This window comes from Nyctibius grandis, chromosome 19, assembly GCF_013368605.1.
Source record: "Nyctibius grandis isolate bNycGra1 chromosome 19, bNycGra1.pri, whole genome shotgun sequence".
Lineage (NCBI taxonomy): Eukaryota > Metazoa > Chordata > Aves > Nyctibiiformes > Nyctibiidae > Nyctibius > Nyctibius grandis.
The window spans coordinates 7,822,669-7,839,731 of record NC_090676.1 but is presented as its reverse complement, the minus strand read 5'-3'; the positions used below and the strand labels follow the sequence as shown (position 1 = coordinate 7,839,731).

The window sequence follows — 17,063 nt, the reverse complement described above, 5'->3', positions numbered from 1 at the left end:
CTGGACCACCTCATACCTGGTCCTGCCCTTCCCCCCCTCCTTTTTTCATTCCTCCAGAGCTTGTGGTAGAGCCTAGAGAGCAAGTGATTCCTTTCTGCCTTTTCCCCCCCCACTCCCAACTAAAGCATAACCCTAGATCACAGATCTAAAAACTCACTGGAGTGAGACAGCGTGCTGCCTGTTGAACTTGCTCTTCAGGACACAAAGGCTTTGCCAGAAAAATGTTAAGCACTAAGTGTGAAAAAGCCATCCCAAAATTTATTCTCAAAATGTCAACAGAAACGCATCAGTAGATACTCAAAACTACAGAGTTCTTAAAGTCATACATTCACAATGCAGAAACTTGACAATTGGGATGCCTTTTGCATGGTCTATGTAACAATATCCATTTTAGTGTAAACAGGTACTGGTATGTTCTTACTTACAAGTCCAGCAGGAAAGGCACAACTCGGCATAGAGATCATAAGCAAGAATCAGGTGCAACAACATTACACAAACTTTTGGTAATCTGCATTTTTGGGGCCTTCCACAACGGAGACTGGACTTGAAGATTTCCTGCAGTCAACAACTAGACTTCTTTCCATCGTTCAGTCCTTCCATACCAAATGCTCACTTTCCAGTCTGGTTTAGATCCCATTACACGCACAGTTCCAGCAGACATTAGAAGAATAGTGAAAGGTCAGTCCAGTAAATCTTCAGGTGCTTCCACTAATACATCAGGTTTTGGTTTCAGATAGTGCATGGAAGCATCTGCTTGAATCTCAGTTCATTACAGTGGTCATTAATAGAAAAATAGACACTACAACTACATAAGGAAAAAATGAGGTAGATAACTTAGAATCCAGATGACTATCCCAGCAACCTTCATACAATACACATGGATCATTAATTACCATTTTGGTAGAATGCAAGTTCACAGACCACCAAGAAACTTAATGACCAGAGTAGGAATGCCATCCAAAAACCCACAAAACATTTAACCTAAGCATGAATACTTCATATTTAAATACAGGTTTACACAGACTGATCTTCTAAATTACCCAAATGAAAAAAATAAAAACAAAAAAAGTCTCTTGCTAAGGAAACCAGTTCCCATGCTTAGTTGCAACAGTCACCTGAGATTCCTTGCAGAGCTTTTAGACCTGACTTCCCAAGGCAAGTCTTCCCTTTCAATAGAGGAAAAAAAAAAAAAAAGTATATACATACCCACCCATGCTTGTTTGGGGCTCTCGGTATTGAAATAAAACATCTAAGCAAAACTGCACATCTTTGGAAGTAGAAGTTTTGGCACTATACTTGAAGGACTGTCCTAGTAGTAGTATTAAATAAGCAGCAGTCAACAATACAGAGAATTAATTCCTTGGGATCAGTGATTAAAGAAAAACAGCAACTTTCTTTTCATAGAACTTCTGAGGCAAAAAAGGAATTAAAAAAAATTTTGTAGTTTTTATAGCCATTATAGTAAAAAGTACATTCAGAAACCACACAGAGCCAAAAATCCAAACAGAAAAACTATTTCTAACAGGGTGGCAGACATTCTAGGATATTTACCCGCATTAATAGTTTTCATTTCTCATCAGTAAATAGAAGCTTTTCCATCAACAGTAGGTTGTTTCCACTCTATTCAAAACCCCCAAGTATTTCAGTCTAAACAAAGAGGTAAATATTCTAACCTTTGGAATTTCAAGTTGTAGAAACTTCTGTAAGGCTGTACACATTAAAGTCACACGTAAGAACTACTTTGCAAGACCCGCATCTTTCCAAATAGAAGGAAATCCTATTCTTTATTATTTACTATTTGCAAAGCAATATCATGATTGTACTCTGGGCAACTCTTACAAAGACAACCATAAAATCATTTGCACGTCAATAGGAAAATAGGAGGCTGAAGTGGAATCTCTTAAAAATATATGTTTGTGTATATATATATTTGTTCTTTCTGTACGTCAGCTTCACTAGAGTTTTTAACTAACAGCAATTTTGTTCTCCTCCATGAAGTGAGGGAACTGGTGTTTTGGCACATTGTCTGCAGCAGCACCACTGGCCTTCTCCGGATCAGAACCAGTCCCAGGCTGGGTCCCGTCTATTTTGGAAACCGTAGCAGTATTTATTGCTGAACCACCCCCAATGGTGACTGGAAGGGTAGGTAAGCCACCGCTCTGGATCACCGAGATCTCGTTAGTCTTCATTGCTATGCCATTGCTGAGTACCGCTGCATACTGATTCCATACCGTGGGGTCAATGCTCACTGAAGGAGGCATCATATCCTTTGGAAACATTTCAGATACCTTCTTGGGATCATTCCCCAGCAGAGCCATGGGGTTATCAATCGAAAGCCTTCTTCCCCGCCTGGCAGAGTTATTCCACATGTGAGTTCCTACATGGACCTTCCAGAGGGGAAAAAAGTAGAGTCATTAATACTGCAGTTCTTTTATGGTATACCCAAGTTCTACTTTGCTTACAGCCAAGCTGCCAGATGTTCAAAAGAAGTCATGTATGTTTAATTTGCATTCAGGAAGTATTTATGCTGGCTAGTTCTTATCTTTGTTCTCTTCCTGGCATGTGTAAGATACAGTCATTCTACTGCCTGACATCACCATGGCTCTCTAGAGTTTACTGCTAAAGTGCTTGTAGGACTGTGTTTTTACACTTATTGTAAGCGGTGTTGGCAAAGGTACCCCTTTTCCCCCCAAAAAATAAAAGCCACATTTGCTGTGATCAGACTGCATTGAAAAAAAATAGTTAATACAAAAAACCTCACCAAGGAATTTGGAAGATAGGTTACACCTAAGCTAAAATTTTCCACACCACAAACATACTGCTAGGGCTTCCAGCAAGTGACTGTTCACAAACTGCAGAGTATTTTCCCTCCCCATCAGCCTTTATGCAAGAGGACTGAAGAGCTTGAAGAGGTTCTTGTGGGAGGTGAGAAGCTCTGTGCGAGTGAGGAGCTGCGAGTCCCTTACAGGGCAAATGGATTAATCTGACAATAAGGAGAGACTTGCAGCACTTCTTCAGCAAATGGTTAGACAAAATCCCCCAGTACTTTGTGCCATCTCAGGATTATCCTCTCAGTTTTATCCCTCCTCATCCTGCACGGTGTTTCAAGCAGTAAGTGTAACGCATGTATTCTGTAGGCATCATTTTGTAGAGTTCAGTCTACGAAATGTTTATGGCTTGACACATCCAAATCCAAATAAAAACAAAGCAATCTGCTTAGTAAGGGCTAAGCCTTCCCTACCATCCAAAAAGGAAAGTCAAGGACAGTAGCAAAGACTCCTGCGGGTGATCTCAGTACACTGTTTAGCGAGTTGTGTGAAGAAACTCAGGAAGGAGAGACAAAAGTCAAAGATAACCATTTGAGTAACTAAAAGAAAATCAAAAGTTGCCCCAAAAGGAGGGCAAATATTAGCAATAGTCTTTCCCCCTCTAGTATGACTTTCCTTGAGAAAGGAGATCACAACATAAGAGATGACTTACCTTCAGGTTTCCCTTTGTTGTAAAGGCTCTCCCACAGATGGTGCAGGCAAATGGCTTTTCACCAGTATGGGTCCGTTCATGAATCTGAAGGGCGCTGGCAGAGGAGAAGTTCTTCCCACATGTAGTGCAGATGTGCTGTTTGGCGGGACGGCAGAATTTCGGTCGTGGCACAAGGAGAGGGGCAACACCAGGGGAGAGAGCTGGTGGGCCAATGAAATGGCTAGTGCTAATGGGACGCTCGCTGGGCATCTCCATTTTTATGAGGGCTGGTGGGGCTCTAACAAAAGCAGCTGGAATACTACTTCGACCTGGAAAGAAAGCAAAGCTAATGTTTATCCCAACCTCCTTCTGCTTCCAAGCTTAAATCTGGCTATGATACCAGAGGCCCTGCCTTTGGAGCTGCATGTGCCTGAAGAGCGTGCCTGCAGAGCCCTCCAAAGCCACGTGGTAGGGCTGCTATTAGACTTGCTAGGATGCTCTGAAAGAAATCAGTTCATCCCTATTTTTGTTGGTGAGCCTAGGAGTTAGAAAGCCTCACTTTCTGATCAAAGACCCTACAAAAGATTCCAGAATTTTAATGCCACATTCTTGGGTTAAGCAGTTTTCCATGAAAAAAACACGTTATCTTCAGAGAGCTATAGGGAGGTATCAGGCGTGCCCATGACAGATCATAAGTGCACAGCCTCTATTTATTTTAAGGAGCTCTATGCTCCCCCTTGCAGGAGAGGACAGCACTTAAGTCTTGGAATTTTGCTGAATTTTCAGTGTGACTGAGTCAGGAAAACTTTACAGGACAGATGTCCCTATCCTAGTGGAGGAAAAGGAAGAGGGGGAAAGCTGAGGAGGTTCTGACTCCTGTTGGTCCTTTTAGAAATGGGCTTCCTCCATTCCTACTACCCCACCCCAAGTTATTGCCAGCATTTCGTATTACTCACCATATTCTCCATTCGCAAAGTGTAACCCAGGTTCTTCCTTAATGACCTTTCGACCAATATTGCCATAAGTTAAATCCAAAGCACCAATGACTCCTTCCATTTCTGCAGAAGCATTCTCAGGACCCTCCGATTTATTTCCTGTGCCTGTATCTTCTTGATTGTTGAAGCTAGGTGACTTTGACCTTATGCTCTCAGCTTGGCTGTTGGCTGGGGACAGAGCCTGGAGCGATGCAGACTCAGAGGCAGCAGGACTCCTGCCGTTCTGATAATCTGGATCTCCTGCCACAGAAGACGAATCATTTGTCATGCCATCACTTTCTGCTGAGCCATTGTCGCTAGACTTCAAGCTGCTTTGCCGCTGCAAGTTCAACGCAGAGTTGACGATCTTCATTTGATTCTCCAGTGCTGCAATGCCAGAGAAGGTAGCTGCCGTGGCTGGTGATTCTGATTGTGCATCGTATGGAGTAGGAGGTTTTGAAGAACTCCTAGGGCCATCCTGAGAGTCCAGGTCCTCTTCCATCTCTATGGTTTCCACAGTCTCATCTGGGCGACTGATGTCTCCGTTCTTCTCAGCCACAGTAGGATCCACATCAGTATTGTCGCAGGTGTTTTCCGGCATTGGTGTATTGGGTATTTGTCCCCCCATATGCATGCGGATATGCTGCTGCAACACAACTGCATTTGTAAACTTCTTCTGGCAAATAGGACACGAATGTTGCATCTTCAAAGGAGTATTGGCCCGGTGGACACCATAATGGGTTTTAAGGTTCCCTTTAGTGGAGAAGGCACGGCCACAGATTTTACACTTGAATGGCCTCTCTCCAGTGTGAGTACGATAATGCATTTTGAGTGAACTCTGGCAGCTCAGCACTCTGTGACAGATCAGGCACTCGTTGGGGTCAGCAGTGGATTTGTCAATATTTTCAACCAGTTGCTGAAGCTTCGATGTTTCTGAGCCTTGCTCGTTTGACCCACTTACATGGAAGATGCTCATGCTGCATGTAGCTTGTGGTGAACTCAAGCTCTGCTCTGTTCCTGACTCATGACCGACCACCCCTGATGAGGAAGAGCCACCCTCACTTTCTGGAGAAGGCCTTGACTGCAGGTCACTTGAGAACGTACCAGGCAGAGACTCCTTAATGCCTGCTAGACTGGAGACCGTCTGAGGTGCACTGGTGGCCGCAGAGGTAGGCAGGGTTGTTAGGAGAGGTTTGCTATCCACAATTAGGTTAGACTCATCCAGTGGCACAGACATCCCATATGGGATTCCAGTGCTAGTGGGAACATTGTCCAGGTGCTCAGGAACCGGGTAAGGATTCATCTTTATGTGGGGGTATTTGTCTTTGTGACGCTGAAAATGCACTTTAAGGTTTCCTTTGGTTGTAAAGCGGTTACCGCAAATGTTACACTTGTAGGGTCTTTCACCGGTGTGGGAACGGAGGTGAATCTGCAGGGCACTGTCATTGCCAAAGACTTTGCCACAGAACTTACACTTGTGTTTGAAGAACGGCTCTTCTGCATTCGGTTTGCTTTCAGACACACTAATATTGGGAGGTTTTCCTTTCCCCTTCTTTGAGGAATCTATTACAGAAGAAACGGCCGAAAGCGGATTTTGGAAGATGACAGAGTTGGAGGACTGAGGTAGCAAAGGATTCGGGAACCGAGAAATGGAGCTGGGGAGGCTTCTGCTTGCCTCTGGCTTCAAGGGGAAGGAGGATGAAAGCCCAGCAGCCAGCGAGCTGGCGGCCGCAACGCCAGTGTTAGAATGAGGTAGTTTTCCTTGCTTCAAGGATTCCAGTGATAGGCTCTGGCTTCCAGCTTTTTGTCCGATTAAAGCAACAGCAGCAGACAGCTGCTGAGACATGTGAGCGCCCAGAGCTTTTAGTGGATCAGTAGCAGCTGCTATAGAAGGATGCAGGGCATGGGGAGCCATCATGGCGATCTGAATGCGAATTTGCTCCGTCAACTGAATTTGCTGGAGTTGCTGCTGCTGCAAACACACGAGCTGCTCCAGGATCATGGGGATAGCATTAAAACTGGCTGCTGAAGAAGAGATGGCATCGGAGGTCCGCTGGTTGACGGCCACTTTAGTGCCTCGTATCGTCTGCAAAGTCACATTAGTGTTTGGTACTTTGGATTTTGGTAGATAGCTTAGCCCAGGAGCCGCAGGCGTCACAGGGGGTTCTATTTTAAGGTACATTCCTCCTACCGACTCAGCATCCATTTTTCCTTCTCTCTTTTCCATAGAACCAGTGCAGCCCTTTGCCTGAATGTCCTTGCGTGTCCTGCTATCCATGCGATCACTTGGAAAGCTCCCTAGAGAAGCCTCAGAGAAGCTGTCAGGGGGTACTGTTCCCTCACTGTCATTCATGATTAGAACAGGTGGATTTTTAGTGCAATTTTTCTTATGCTCAAGGAATTCAGAGAGATCAAAGAACTCTGCACAGCATTTCTCACAGATTTTAGTTTCCTCCGTGCGGCACCTTTTGGAACTCATTTCACCATCTCCGTCACCTGGGACGTCTTGTGGACTCCCTTAAAATAAAAGAAAGTCACATTATTAATAGCTAGATTTAGACTATTTCCTATTCTTACGATCACTGACTTCACCTGAATTGCAAGTTAAAGATACAAGACACTGGAATCAAGTTTGCAGATCGATCTGAACTCCTGCTCTGTTTTTTTGCCAATTCATTTACAGCCCCAAAGAAATCTGCATCTCAGTTCTGTTTTCAATAAAACCAATAATATAAAAGGAATCTCACAAGGCTCAATGGAAAGAAGTTTATCGCACATCCCCTTATACAGGTAAAAGGGAGCAGTGCAGCAGGGAAGCTAGCACCTGCAAAACAGCTTAAAAGGAACACGGCCCAAAGGAAGACAGAGGAAGCACCATAACACTAAGAAAAACATCACATAAGCTTATTTTGTGTTTGTACTTCAGTTTATAATCCTCCGTTAACCATCTCTCAGAAATTCATACAAGATTGTTAACACAGGAACTTCAGAGCAGTTCTTAATTGTACACCAATCTATGAAACGACTTTCACTCCGCCATTATGGAAGTAATTATTGCCAAAGAGGGCTGACAAAAGCAAAAGTAAGTCCAATAATACTTCAAAAGCACCCTCACATAAAAAACAACCTCTAAAAAGCCACAGCAGTAAAGAAAAGATGATTAACACTCAGAACCCCACACCTAGGTATGAGCCTACATTGTTACTGATGATTATTAGACAGCGAAGCGACAAGTCCTGCTTGCAAAACACACAAAGTCGTTTCAGACCCGCTCAGGACGCCCAGTTTAGCTGCATCCGCAACTCACCCGCTTTAGGGAGGGGGAGGGAAAGCCAAGCTGGTCTGCAAGTCCACTCCTGCCCTTCCTCCACCAGCACCCCACCGATTAGAGTGAGCGTAATTTGTACATGGACCAAAAAAATATCATTCAGGGAAATATCAGAACGGGAAGAGAGGTTAAGAGAAATTCTAAACCAAAACAGGATGTTTTTGCTCAGCCTAGCCATCCTTCAAACAACAAACTTGCACCCAGCTCAAGGTGGGCGAGCACACGGGGCATGGGAGGCAGGAGCATTCAGGGGGTAAAACTTGAGGTTCATACAGCTGAGGGGGAAGCGGGAAGGACTGCAGATGTATTACAGCCCCATCAGGTGAAATGTCCTGTAACTCACATTAAAAGGTCCAATGTTGATGGGTGCCAAGGGTGCAGCAACCAAGTACTTCACCTCCCACACCCGCAGCGGGGCACACTGCAGACCTCCACCACAACAGAGAATGTGTATTATGAGATCTCTGCTGTTCAGGTCTTGCATCTCCAGTCATTCATCTCGGGGCTCAGCTCCGGTTCCACGTTACTAGCCCACACCGTTTTACAAGCGGAACCGAAGACTCTGCAAGCACAGGAGCTATTTGCGGCTTTCATTTTGAAGGTGTAACTGAACCACACATCTGATACACGTGTATATCCTGTACATGGCAGGGTGGAGGGGAAGCATGTCCAAGCAACAACTCAAGCACGTTGACTTACTGTTTCAGGGTAGTGTAAAAGCTCTGAAAAGAAGGATATTGCAAACCTTGGCATTTGTTAGGTTAACAAGTATATTATACGTATACTCAACAAATCAAACTTCAACTGTTTAATGTTGAGTGATGGAAAGTACATGTGAAATTTGGTTTTTAAAAAACAAACAACTTGATTAATTAAAAAATACAAATATCAGAGGCCTATTATGCTATGGTCTGCAGAGCAATAAATCCAAATCTATATGTATGCAATTCTGTTAATCACATACACTTCAGGATTACAAGTCCTTGAACAGGGCGGAAAGGTGTTCTCAGCACACCTATGATCAAAACTGTCTGGATCCCTCACATCTAAACAGGGAGAATTAAATACCTTCCCCCGCCCCCACTTCTGCCCAAACAACTTCCACAAGTGAAGGAAACAAAGAGTAAAAGCACAGTTTTAGCATACATTTTCCACCCCAAATATCATTACATTGATGCCTCTAAAGCTGATGTAACTCTATGGAAAAATACACAGAGAAATCTACTCTGCAGGCAAGTACAAGCAGTACATGATTCAGAACTTGGTCAATAAATAGGGTCGACTGAGGTCAAGAATGGATGCTTTTAAACTCATCTTTGCAAGATTCTGAGCAGATGTAATGGGAAAGAAAGCACTGGTGTTGAAAAAAGACAAGCAGCTTCCATAACTATGCTGTACACTGACTTGAGAGGTCTTCACTTGACTACTTTCCGAACTATTTCCATCCATCCAACAGGTATTTCACAGAATAGGCTATAACATCAAAACCTCTTTTCCAAATCCTTTAGCATTTAGGGGTTTAACAGACCAGTCTCCCAGGCTCAACTATACAGTTTCCCTGTGTTGCAAAATAACCTTAGGTTTTACTTCAGAAAGCACAAAGCTCTTCCTTCCAGTGTCTCTCCTCTGTGAGCACACACATTTCATGCTGCAGTTTGCACCTCTGCAGCGGCCACGCAAAATGTTTCCAGTGAAGTAGAGATGTCCACATGAAAGGCTGCTGCCCACCCCCAAGGAGATATTCCAGGATAACGAAGTCTAGACAAGTCCTCAAACTGTAACTGCTTCAAAGCACTGATCATTTATCTCCCTTCCATTGATAGCGCCTTCAATTTTTTCCATTGGTAAGACCACGCTAAATTCAAAGCCCCTTTTTCTAAACTCCAGCACAGCCTATGCTTCTAATTTTCACAATTCTGAGAAGCTCCAGGAGTAATTTTTCTGGTCCTAAACACCAGTTGCCACCTCATAGAAAGAAACTCCAGTAAACTGCAGGCCCCTGTGCTTGGCAGCAGCAGGCAGCTTACCGGCCCTGCCCCTGCCCACTCTCGCTGCCACTGTCACAGTTTAATTTCCAGTTCTCCTGACACTAAGGCACTAGCTCAGGACTCCAAATAAATTCAATTGCCAGCTTGTAGCGACTTGCTGCATGACAAGTAGGGAAGAGTTATGCCTTATTTTCCCTTCCACCTTAGAAAATTCGAGTATAATAGCTTCCCCTACTTCAAAAAGCATTTTTTTTAAGACAGTCAGTAGAAGCAGGATGCTTGATTATTGTGTAGCAGCTGGAATAACACAGAAGCAATTTACTGTTTTTTTAAAAAAACAAAACCAACAGCTTTTCTGAAACTCTTCATCTTGATTTCTAGCTACATCCTCTCCCTCAGCCTTGGAAGGAGCACCAAGTGTGTGCAATCAGAGCACCTCATTTCCCCCGAGCCCCGTGCTGCCCTGCCCTGCCCTCCCCCAGTTATCACTGACATGAACTTAACGGTCTGAAATGGGGTCTGGGGGGGTTTCTCTGCCTCCCTGTGCAGCCAGCTCTGTCCACGTACTGTACAAGGATTTACCGAGGAGCAGAGCCCTGCCACTACAATTGCTTGTGCACTTCACTTAACCCTCTCCAAAGGCTTCCCAGGAATAGGACTTCTACTGTGGTTTTTTTTTTTTTTTTTATCTCCCCACCCCCGAATTTCAGGAATGTTATCTCTCAGCATCTAGTTATCCAATAAGTTAGAAGAATGCAGTAAACCCAGCAGGGGGGTTAGATTGAATCACTGGCAAATGGATGGAAAAAAATCCACTATTGTGTAGGACAAGGCGGTCATCGACGAGGAAAGCTGATAAAATCCACACAGCTCAAATTAATTTTTTTTTGAGGGAACCAGTGAAAGAGGAGTGAAATAAATCTTGTTTGGTTTGATGTGATTTCAGAAAGGGTGCTGCTGGTCTACCACTTATCTGAGCAATTAGTGGCCTATTTTTCTTTTCAACTGTGATAAAATTATATTTCACTTGAATTGGGAGGAAATGGCCAGAGCTCAAGCTTTCCCCTCCGTATCCCCCCCCAAGAGTTTAATACCTTTGGTGAGCTTACTTTTTCCACACACTACATTTGATCAATTTCTTTAACATTAACATAACGATGCACTTCCATGGTTAAAATTAACTCATGAACGATTAGCACATACCCCCTCCAGCCCCAGACATGAAAACCTCTGCCTGTTACTCTCGGGCATCGTGCTTTCCTTATTTTTTTTTTTTCCTGTTCCCAGCTGAAAAGCGAGGACTTCCAAGAACTTTAAACTGTCCAAAATTTCCTTTCTTCTCGTGCGATAAAACACCATTTAAAGCATTTTCGTTAGCTGTAACTATGGCAAAATCACTTCCTCGAGTAAGCAAAATACACCACTGATTGATTACTTACAGAAATATTCCACAGGCCTTGATGTTTTCTGCAATGAATTTATCAGCAGCATTTTTCTACCCAAGAATGAGCCAGAAACGTGTTACACCTAACAACTAGCATTTCACATGCTTTCAGGTTTCTCTCTCAAGGCTTTAATTTTTTTTTTAATTAATTTTATTGTCTACCTACTGATTCACCCTTTTGATTATCCATCTATTAAAGAGAAATATTCGGCCAAGGACAGAATAATCTATTGTGCATAAAGGAGTAAAAAAAAATAAGTGTTAAAACACACAGGAAAAGTTAAGATCAGAGGCAGTGGCTTCACACTGCCCCGCAGTCCCGCTCCCGCACCACCAGCCTCCTGGGGCCGTTTCAAAGGGCTTCAAAAAACCCCCTAAATAAAACCCCAAACCCCCGAGTTTGCGGATGCCGTGACAAAGTCCCTTATAAAGTCCCTGCGAGTTACCTGCCGCGGCGCTCGCCCGGAGCCTGGAGCGCAGCCCCGTCCCGGCGAGTGCGGGGCCGGTCGGTGGAGGGCACTCACGGCCCGCGCGGCCCGGCCCGGCCCGGCGGGGGAACCGGCCGCCCCCGGGCGGTGCTGCCAGGCGGGGCTGGCCCCGCTCAGCCTCCCCCTGAGCCCAAACACCAACCCACGCATTCCCTATAACAACTTTTTTTTTTTTTTTTTTAAGCAAAGGGTGATTCTCCAACCTGGTTGCAGAGATAACAACAAAAACGCAGAGTTTCCCCCCAAAAGCAGCAGCCACCCGCCCTCGGCCCTACCTGCTCGGCGGCGGCCGGTCCTCCCACCGGCACGGCCCGCAGCTGTAAAGGCGGCGGCCCCGGACCACACTTAACACTAGTACAGTGTTTAAGACCGAGCTAAACGGCACAAACCCCGCTGCCAAGGTCAATTGCATGAGAGTCCTAATTGTAAGCCTGACATCAACTTACCACCCACAGCAAGCGGGAGGAGGCAAAGGTTAGAGCAGCAGCTCTGTCAAAACGTCACATGCCGCCGAGACCAGCAAAAGGGCTTCATCACTACAACCAATATAATGTTTCACTTACATAAAAGGAAAAACAAGCCGGGCATCAGCCCCCTCCCGCCCCCGGCTCCCAGGCACCCTCTTCCCCTTCGCACCGCTGCGACACCCCGGCCCATGGCACGGCCGGGGGGATGCTCCCCCACCCCGCAGCTCCTCTGCCCCGCTGCTCCCGGCCGGCCAGGCCAGCCTTCCCCCCGCAACGGGAGCTTCGAGCGACCTAAAATTAAAATAAAATAAAGAAAACCACCACAAAACTTGGCTTTCCTCGTTAAACACCCTCCCATCTCCACTTAAGCAGAGCTCAAAGCACGAACCGAATGTTTAAATAAAGGAAAACTCCAATTTTACCCTGAGAAAAAGTTGCAGTTTGATACTGTATTTTTAAGAATGAATCAGACTTTTAATGGCAGCAATCCAGCACAATGGGCATTTTCAACCCCTTTGTGAAAATGCTAATTTTCAGTATGTAGTATTATTCTCCAGTGACCACCTGCTGATTTTTTGACCTGTTAATTGATCACCAGGTTAGCAGGACCGTTTCTTAACACGCTGCATTGTTCACAGAGGTGGGTCCCAAATCGCTTTGCAAAAAAAAAAAAAAAAAGGAACACTTGCAAAAGAGGAGATAAGGGCTTGATTTTATTATTACGATTATGTATATACTCGATAATGTCCCATACAAATCCCTACGGTATTTCGACTTTGTTATGCAGCTTCATCACTTGTTATTTACGGGCACACCTGGAGCGGGGAGCAACAAGACTATTTTGGAGATTTGCGGGCGATAAGAGCATCGGAGCCGCAGCCGCGAATTTTTAATTTCTCAAAGCAGAAACGGGGCTTCAGTGCGGGGACCCGCACCGGCCCCCGCCGTTGCCCCTCGGGCCGCAGCGGAGGGTCCCGGCGGGGCGGCGCACGGCAGCACCAGCCCCCCCGCTCCCCCCGGCCATCGCCGGCCCCGCGACCCACAAAAGCCAGCCCCGTCCGAGGCAGCAGGAGAAGCCCCCCCTCCCCGGCGAGGCGAGAGCTTCGCCAGGTTCCCCCCGGCCTGTGCAATCGCTGCCTCGGCTCCCGGAGGGATTTTCATCCAGGGTTTTGTTGTTAAAAGAGGAGCGGGAGGGGGGAAAAAAAAGCCCCAACAACAACAACAAAAAACCAGCTGGCCATTGCCCCGGAGAGCGCGGTGTGTAGCGATCCTCCCCTCCCTGCACACCTCCCCCGCCCCAAGCAGGCCGCATCAGGAGTTATTAACCCTTTTGTTTCAGCGCAGCCCCGGAGGTGGCTTTCCAGCAGTGGGCAGAGATTTACATGTGGAAACATCACCTCCATCCCCCAACCTAACCATATGCACAAAGGAAAACAGTCATGCATTAAACATGGGATTTATTGCCTTCTGGCCAGCTTGCTGTTTCTTAAGTCACCATTAACCGGACCCAACAATTGCACATTTCGACTCAAAGAAGAGAGGGGGGAGGAGGAAAAAATTTAAAGCCCGAACCTCCTGCAGGCTGGGAATAAGCAGCTCCTGTAACGTGCATTGCTATTGATCAGTTGTAGGGATGGAAAAAAAACCCACAAAACCAGCCCTTAGGAAGGCAGAGAACACAAAGAAAGTTCTTGGGGGACATAGAGAAGTGTTTGGGCACAACGACCACACCAACTCTTACTAACAAACGCAGCCCAGGTCAGCTCAGCGCCTGCCTCCCCTTCCCCAACCCGGGACGTGCCCTCCTCCCCGCTCCACTCCCGTTTCGGAGCAGGACGGGCTCCGCGGGATCTTCCCCGGCTCCGCGACACCATGGGCGTTAATAGCGGGGGGAGAGCCCGCAGCGGAGCCCCGGGAGCCGCCAGCCCCCCCGCAGCCCGGCTGCGGGCAGCCCCGAGATGCTGCTCCGTCGAGGAAAGCCTGGCACGGTCCGGCAGCCCCGACCCTTCCCCGCTCCCGCGGGGGACACCGGCAAGCGAGTGCCCCCTCCACCGCTGCCCCTGCACGCCCACCCCCACCAGGAGCTCAGGGCTAATTCGAGCGCAAATTTATACTTTCCTCTTCCCTTAGCAAGGCAAAGGGCTGCGAGCTCCCCTAAAAGGAGGGACAGCGATTTGCGGTAGCAAAATATCCCCCCCACCGCCCAAATACAAAGCGCTCACGCACACCCCACATTAGCTCACCGGAGTTATTTTAGGAAGTCGGAAATCAAAGATGGCTGGAGGTCAAGCTACAAAAGGTCCAGGGCGATTGTGATCTCCAACAAAAATAGTCCGAGCGCTTTTTTTTTTTTTTTTTAAAGCCCCACAAAAATCCTCATATAACTACCGAGAAAGTGTTAAATAGAGAGATCGGGGAAACCAAACTCGAGGCATTTCCTACCCCTGAGATGACTGTTCGCAATTCCTTCCTCCCCCCACCTCTTGTTTGCCCCCCCCCCGCCTTAGGAAGGCTTTGGGGTTCCTCTCCCATGAGGCTGCACCCCGAGCGCAGCGGCAGCGGGGCCGGCGCAGCCTCCGCGGGACCGGGGGGAGGCGGAGGGGGGGGTACGGGGCACTGGGGGAGGCCGCCAGGCGGGCAGGGCGAGGGACCCCGCGGGCAGCACCGTGCTCCGCGCAGGGCTGCGCCCCCCGGGCAGTACCGAGGGGCCGGTGCCCCGCTCAGCCCCGCGGAACAACACCGCGCTGGGGCTCCGCAGGGGCGCGGGGATTTAAATGCCCCCAAAAGCCCGCGGGGAGCTGGTGGTCGGGCTCTGTGGGGGGGAAAGGAGCGGGGGGTTAAGCACGAGGGTGGAAAAATCCTCCCCCGGGAAGCGCCCCTCGCCGCCCGGCCGCCTCCTCCGCGCATCGGGAAAGTTGGGACCCGCGGCGGCTCCGCGCCTGCCCTTGCGCCTTACCACTTGCAGCATCTGGGGGCTGCTCCTCGGAGTTGATGTGCTGGGGCTTCGCCTGCTTCCGTCGCGACATGGTGCACCAGCATCGGGAGCAAAATAGTAGCAATTATTTTCCTCTTCACAACAAATTCCTAGAGTTGGGAAATTACCCCCATTGGGCGGAATGCGCATGTCAGAGTAATTATGATTATCAATAATGCATTGCGATTTATCATGGGTCCCTGACAGCTGATTGGCCTGAGTCCAAGGGCTCACAGATTATTCAAATAAGGTCCATTGATCCGGGCGCAGCGGGGCACGCTGGGCGATGTAGTCTCAGCCCGGCCCGGCCCGGCCCGGCGGGGCGACAAAGGCGTGCGGGGCCGGGGCCGCCCCCGCGCAGCCCTGCCCGGGCAGGAGCCAGCTTAGAGAATAAACAAACAAGCCGGCAGCCCCACTTTCCAGGCTGGCGAGGGACAATACCTTTGTTATCTCACCTGCGCTTTTTATATTGTGCTTTAAAGAGTTTTTTTCTTTTTTCTTTTTTTTTTTTTTTCCCCCCTCCCAAAGCAAGCAGGAGCCCGGGACAATGCTAATTCTTCCCTTTGTCGTTAGATAAGGTGGAAAAGGAAAAAGCACTGAATGTCCGAATGGTCTCACGGTGGTGTGGGCAAGTTAAGGGGCTTTAAAAGGGGATCCAGACGGCGCGTAATTATGCTTGGCGTTGGTTCATTTGTTTAAAGACTTCTTTCAAGTCTCACTTTCTGGGAAGCCGACAAAATTGAGCCAATAGTATTTTTAAACAGCAAATAAAAACGTTAGACATGTAAAAGGTTCATGTGAAAAACTTGAAGCAAGTGAAAAAAACACCACTTGAAAGTGTTTGCCTGTACTAAGTTGACTGTGTAAGTACGTAGTGGAATAATTTTCACTTTTACCCCCCTCTTCTGCCGTTGGGTTCCATGTGAAAGTGCACCACGTTTAAGTGCTCCCCCCAAGCCCCAGCTGGGTGGCCCCTGGCTTTTGGTGGCCCACCGCGGGGAGAGACCGTGCGGCTGGCTGGGATTGCAGGACCCAGCTCAGCTGAGGCTGGGATTTACTTGGCTGTAAAGCCCCTGAGTGTTACAGAGCAGAGTCACCTCTACCCCTCCAATCCCCACTGAAGCCAGCTGGACCTTGCATAAGCAAAAAAGTCAAGATCTTTGAGTATATGGAGATGTGGATTGCAAAATCTTTGTGGGAAACAGGATTTCTTTTTGTTTGCATGCGGAACACCCACTCCTCCTTCCAATCTATGTATGAAAAATGAAACGGGTTGCTAAAAGACATTGGTGAAGAGATTATTTGGTGGATTTGGAGGAGCAGGGCACTGGGTAAGGGTTCAGATGGTCTAGGTTCAGTCAAAGTCAAACTCAACACACACTTGTCATTGCATTCATCAACAATTTACCAGGGTCCGTGCCTCAGTGTCCCACTTGTGAACTGAGGATGACATTTCCCCAGGTGCAAAGCTTTGTGAGGATAAACATCCATCTGAGATTTTGTGGGGGGAAACCCCAAATCTTACTAGACCCCAGGAAGGCAGAGGCAGGAAGCAATGGTACCTCGTGAGGCCACGCAATTGCCACAGAACATTGCGCAACACCACAGTCTCATTTTACCAGTTACTTTACCAGCATTTTTACCTTGCAGAAAGTCTGGGGTTTGTACAACATTTATTATACTCTAGAGTTTGTGCCTGTGAATACAGTCATGCCAAGTGTCCATGGTACAGCTCAGGATTATATCTATTTTTTTTTTTTTGTGATGCTTGAGGAGGGGGAACTGTAGTTTGCATGGGACAGCCATGAAAAGATCTTAATATTGTAGACCAAGGTAAACAGCACATCATGATCTAATTAGTTATATATCCTCTTGGGGGTTTGTTTTGTTTTTATAGTGTCTCTTAAGGGGGTTTATTTAGCTAAGGATAATACAAACGTT

The 17,063-nt window shown here is 47.1% G+C and overlaps 1 protein-coding gene across 1 annotated transcript; it reads right to left on the bottom strand.

The window, feature by feature from the left end:
• Positions 1-1,951: 1,951 nt before the first annotated feature.
• Positions 1,952-15,174, bottom strand: SALL4 (spalt like transcription factor 4). Its single transcript, XM_068416210.1, has 4 exons — positions 15,105-15,174; positions 4,416-6,950; positions 3,481-3,788; positions 1,952-2,387 (listed from the first exon to the last, which is right to left on the bottom strand). Exons 1-4 carry the CDS (start codon positions 15,172-15,174, stop codon positions 1,965-1,967), a joined length of 3,336 nt encoding a protein of 1,111 aa, XP_068272311.1. The 3' UTR covers positions 1,952-1,964.
• Positions 15,175-17,063: the final 1,889 nt, after the last annotated feature.

Coding starts and splice junctions, on each gene's coding strand:
- SALL4 (XM_068416210.1), bottom strand. CDS start 15,174: ATGTCGCGACGGAAGCAGGCGAAGCCCCAGCACATCAACTCCGAGGAG. Junction 6,951..15,104: donor GCCCCCAGATGCTGCAAGTG/GTAAGGCGCAAG, acceptor TTTTATTTTAAG/GGAGTCCACAAGACGTCCCA. Junction 2,388..3,480: donor CAACAAAGGGAAACCTGAAG/GTAAGTCATCTC, acceptor CCCCTCTGGAAG/GTCCATGTAGGAACTCACAT.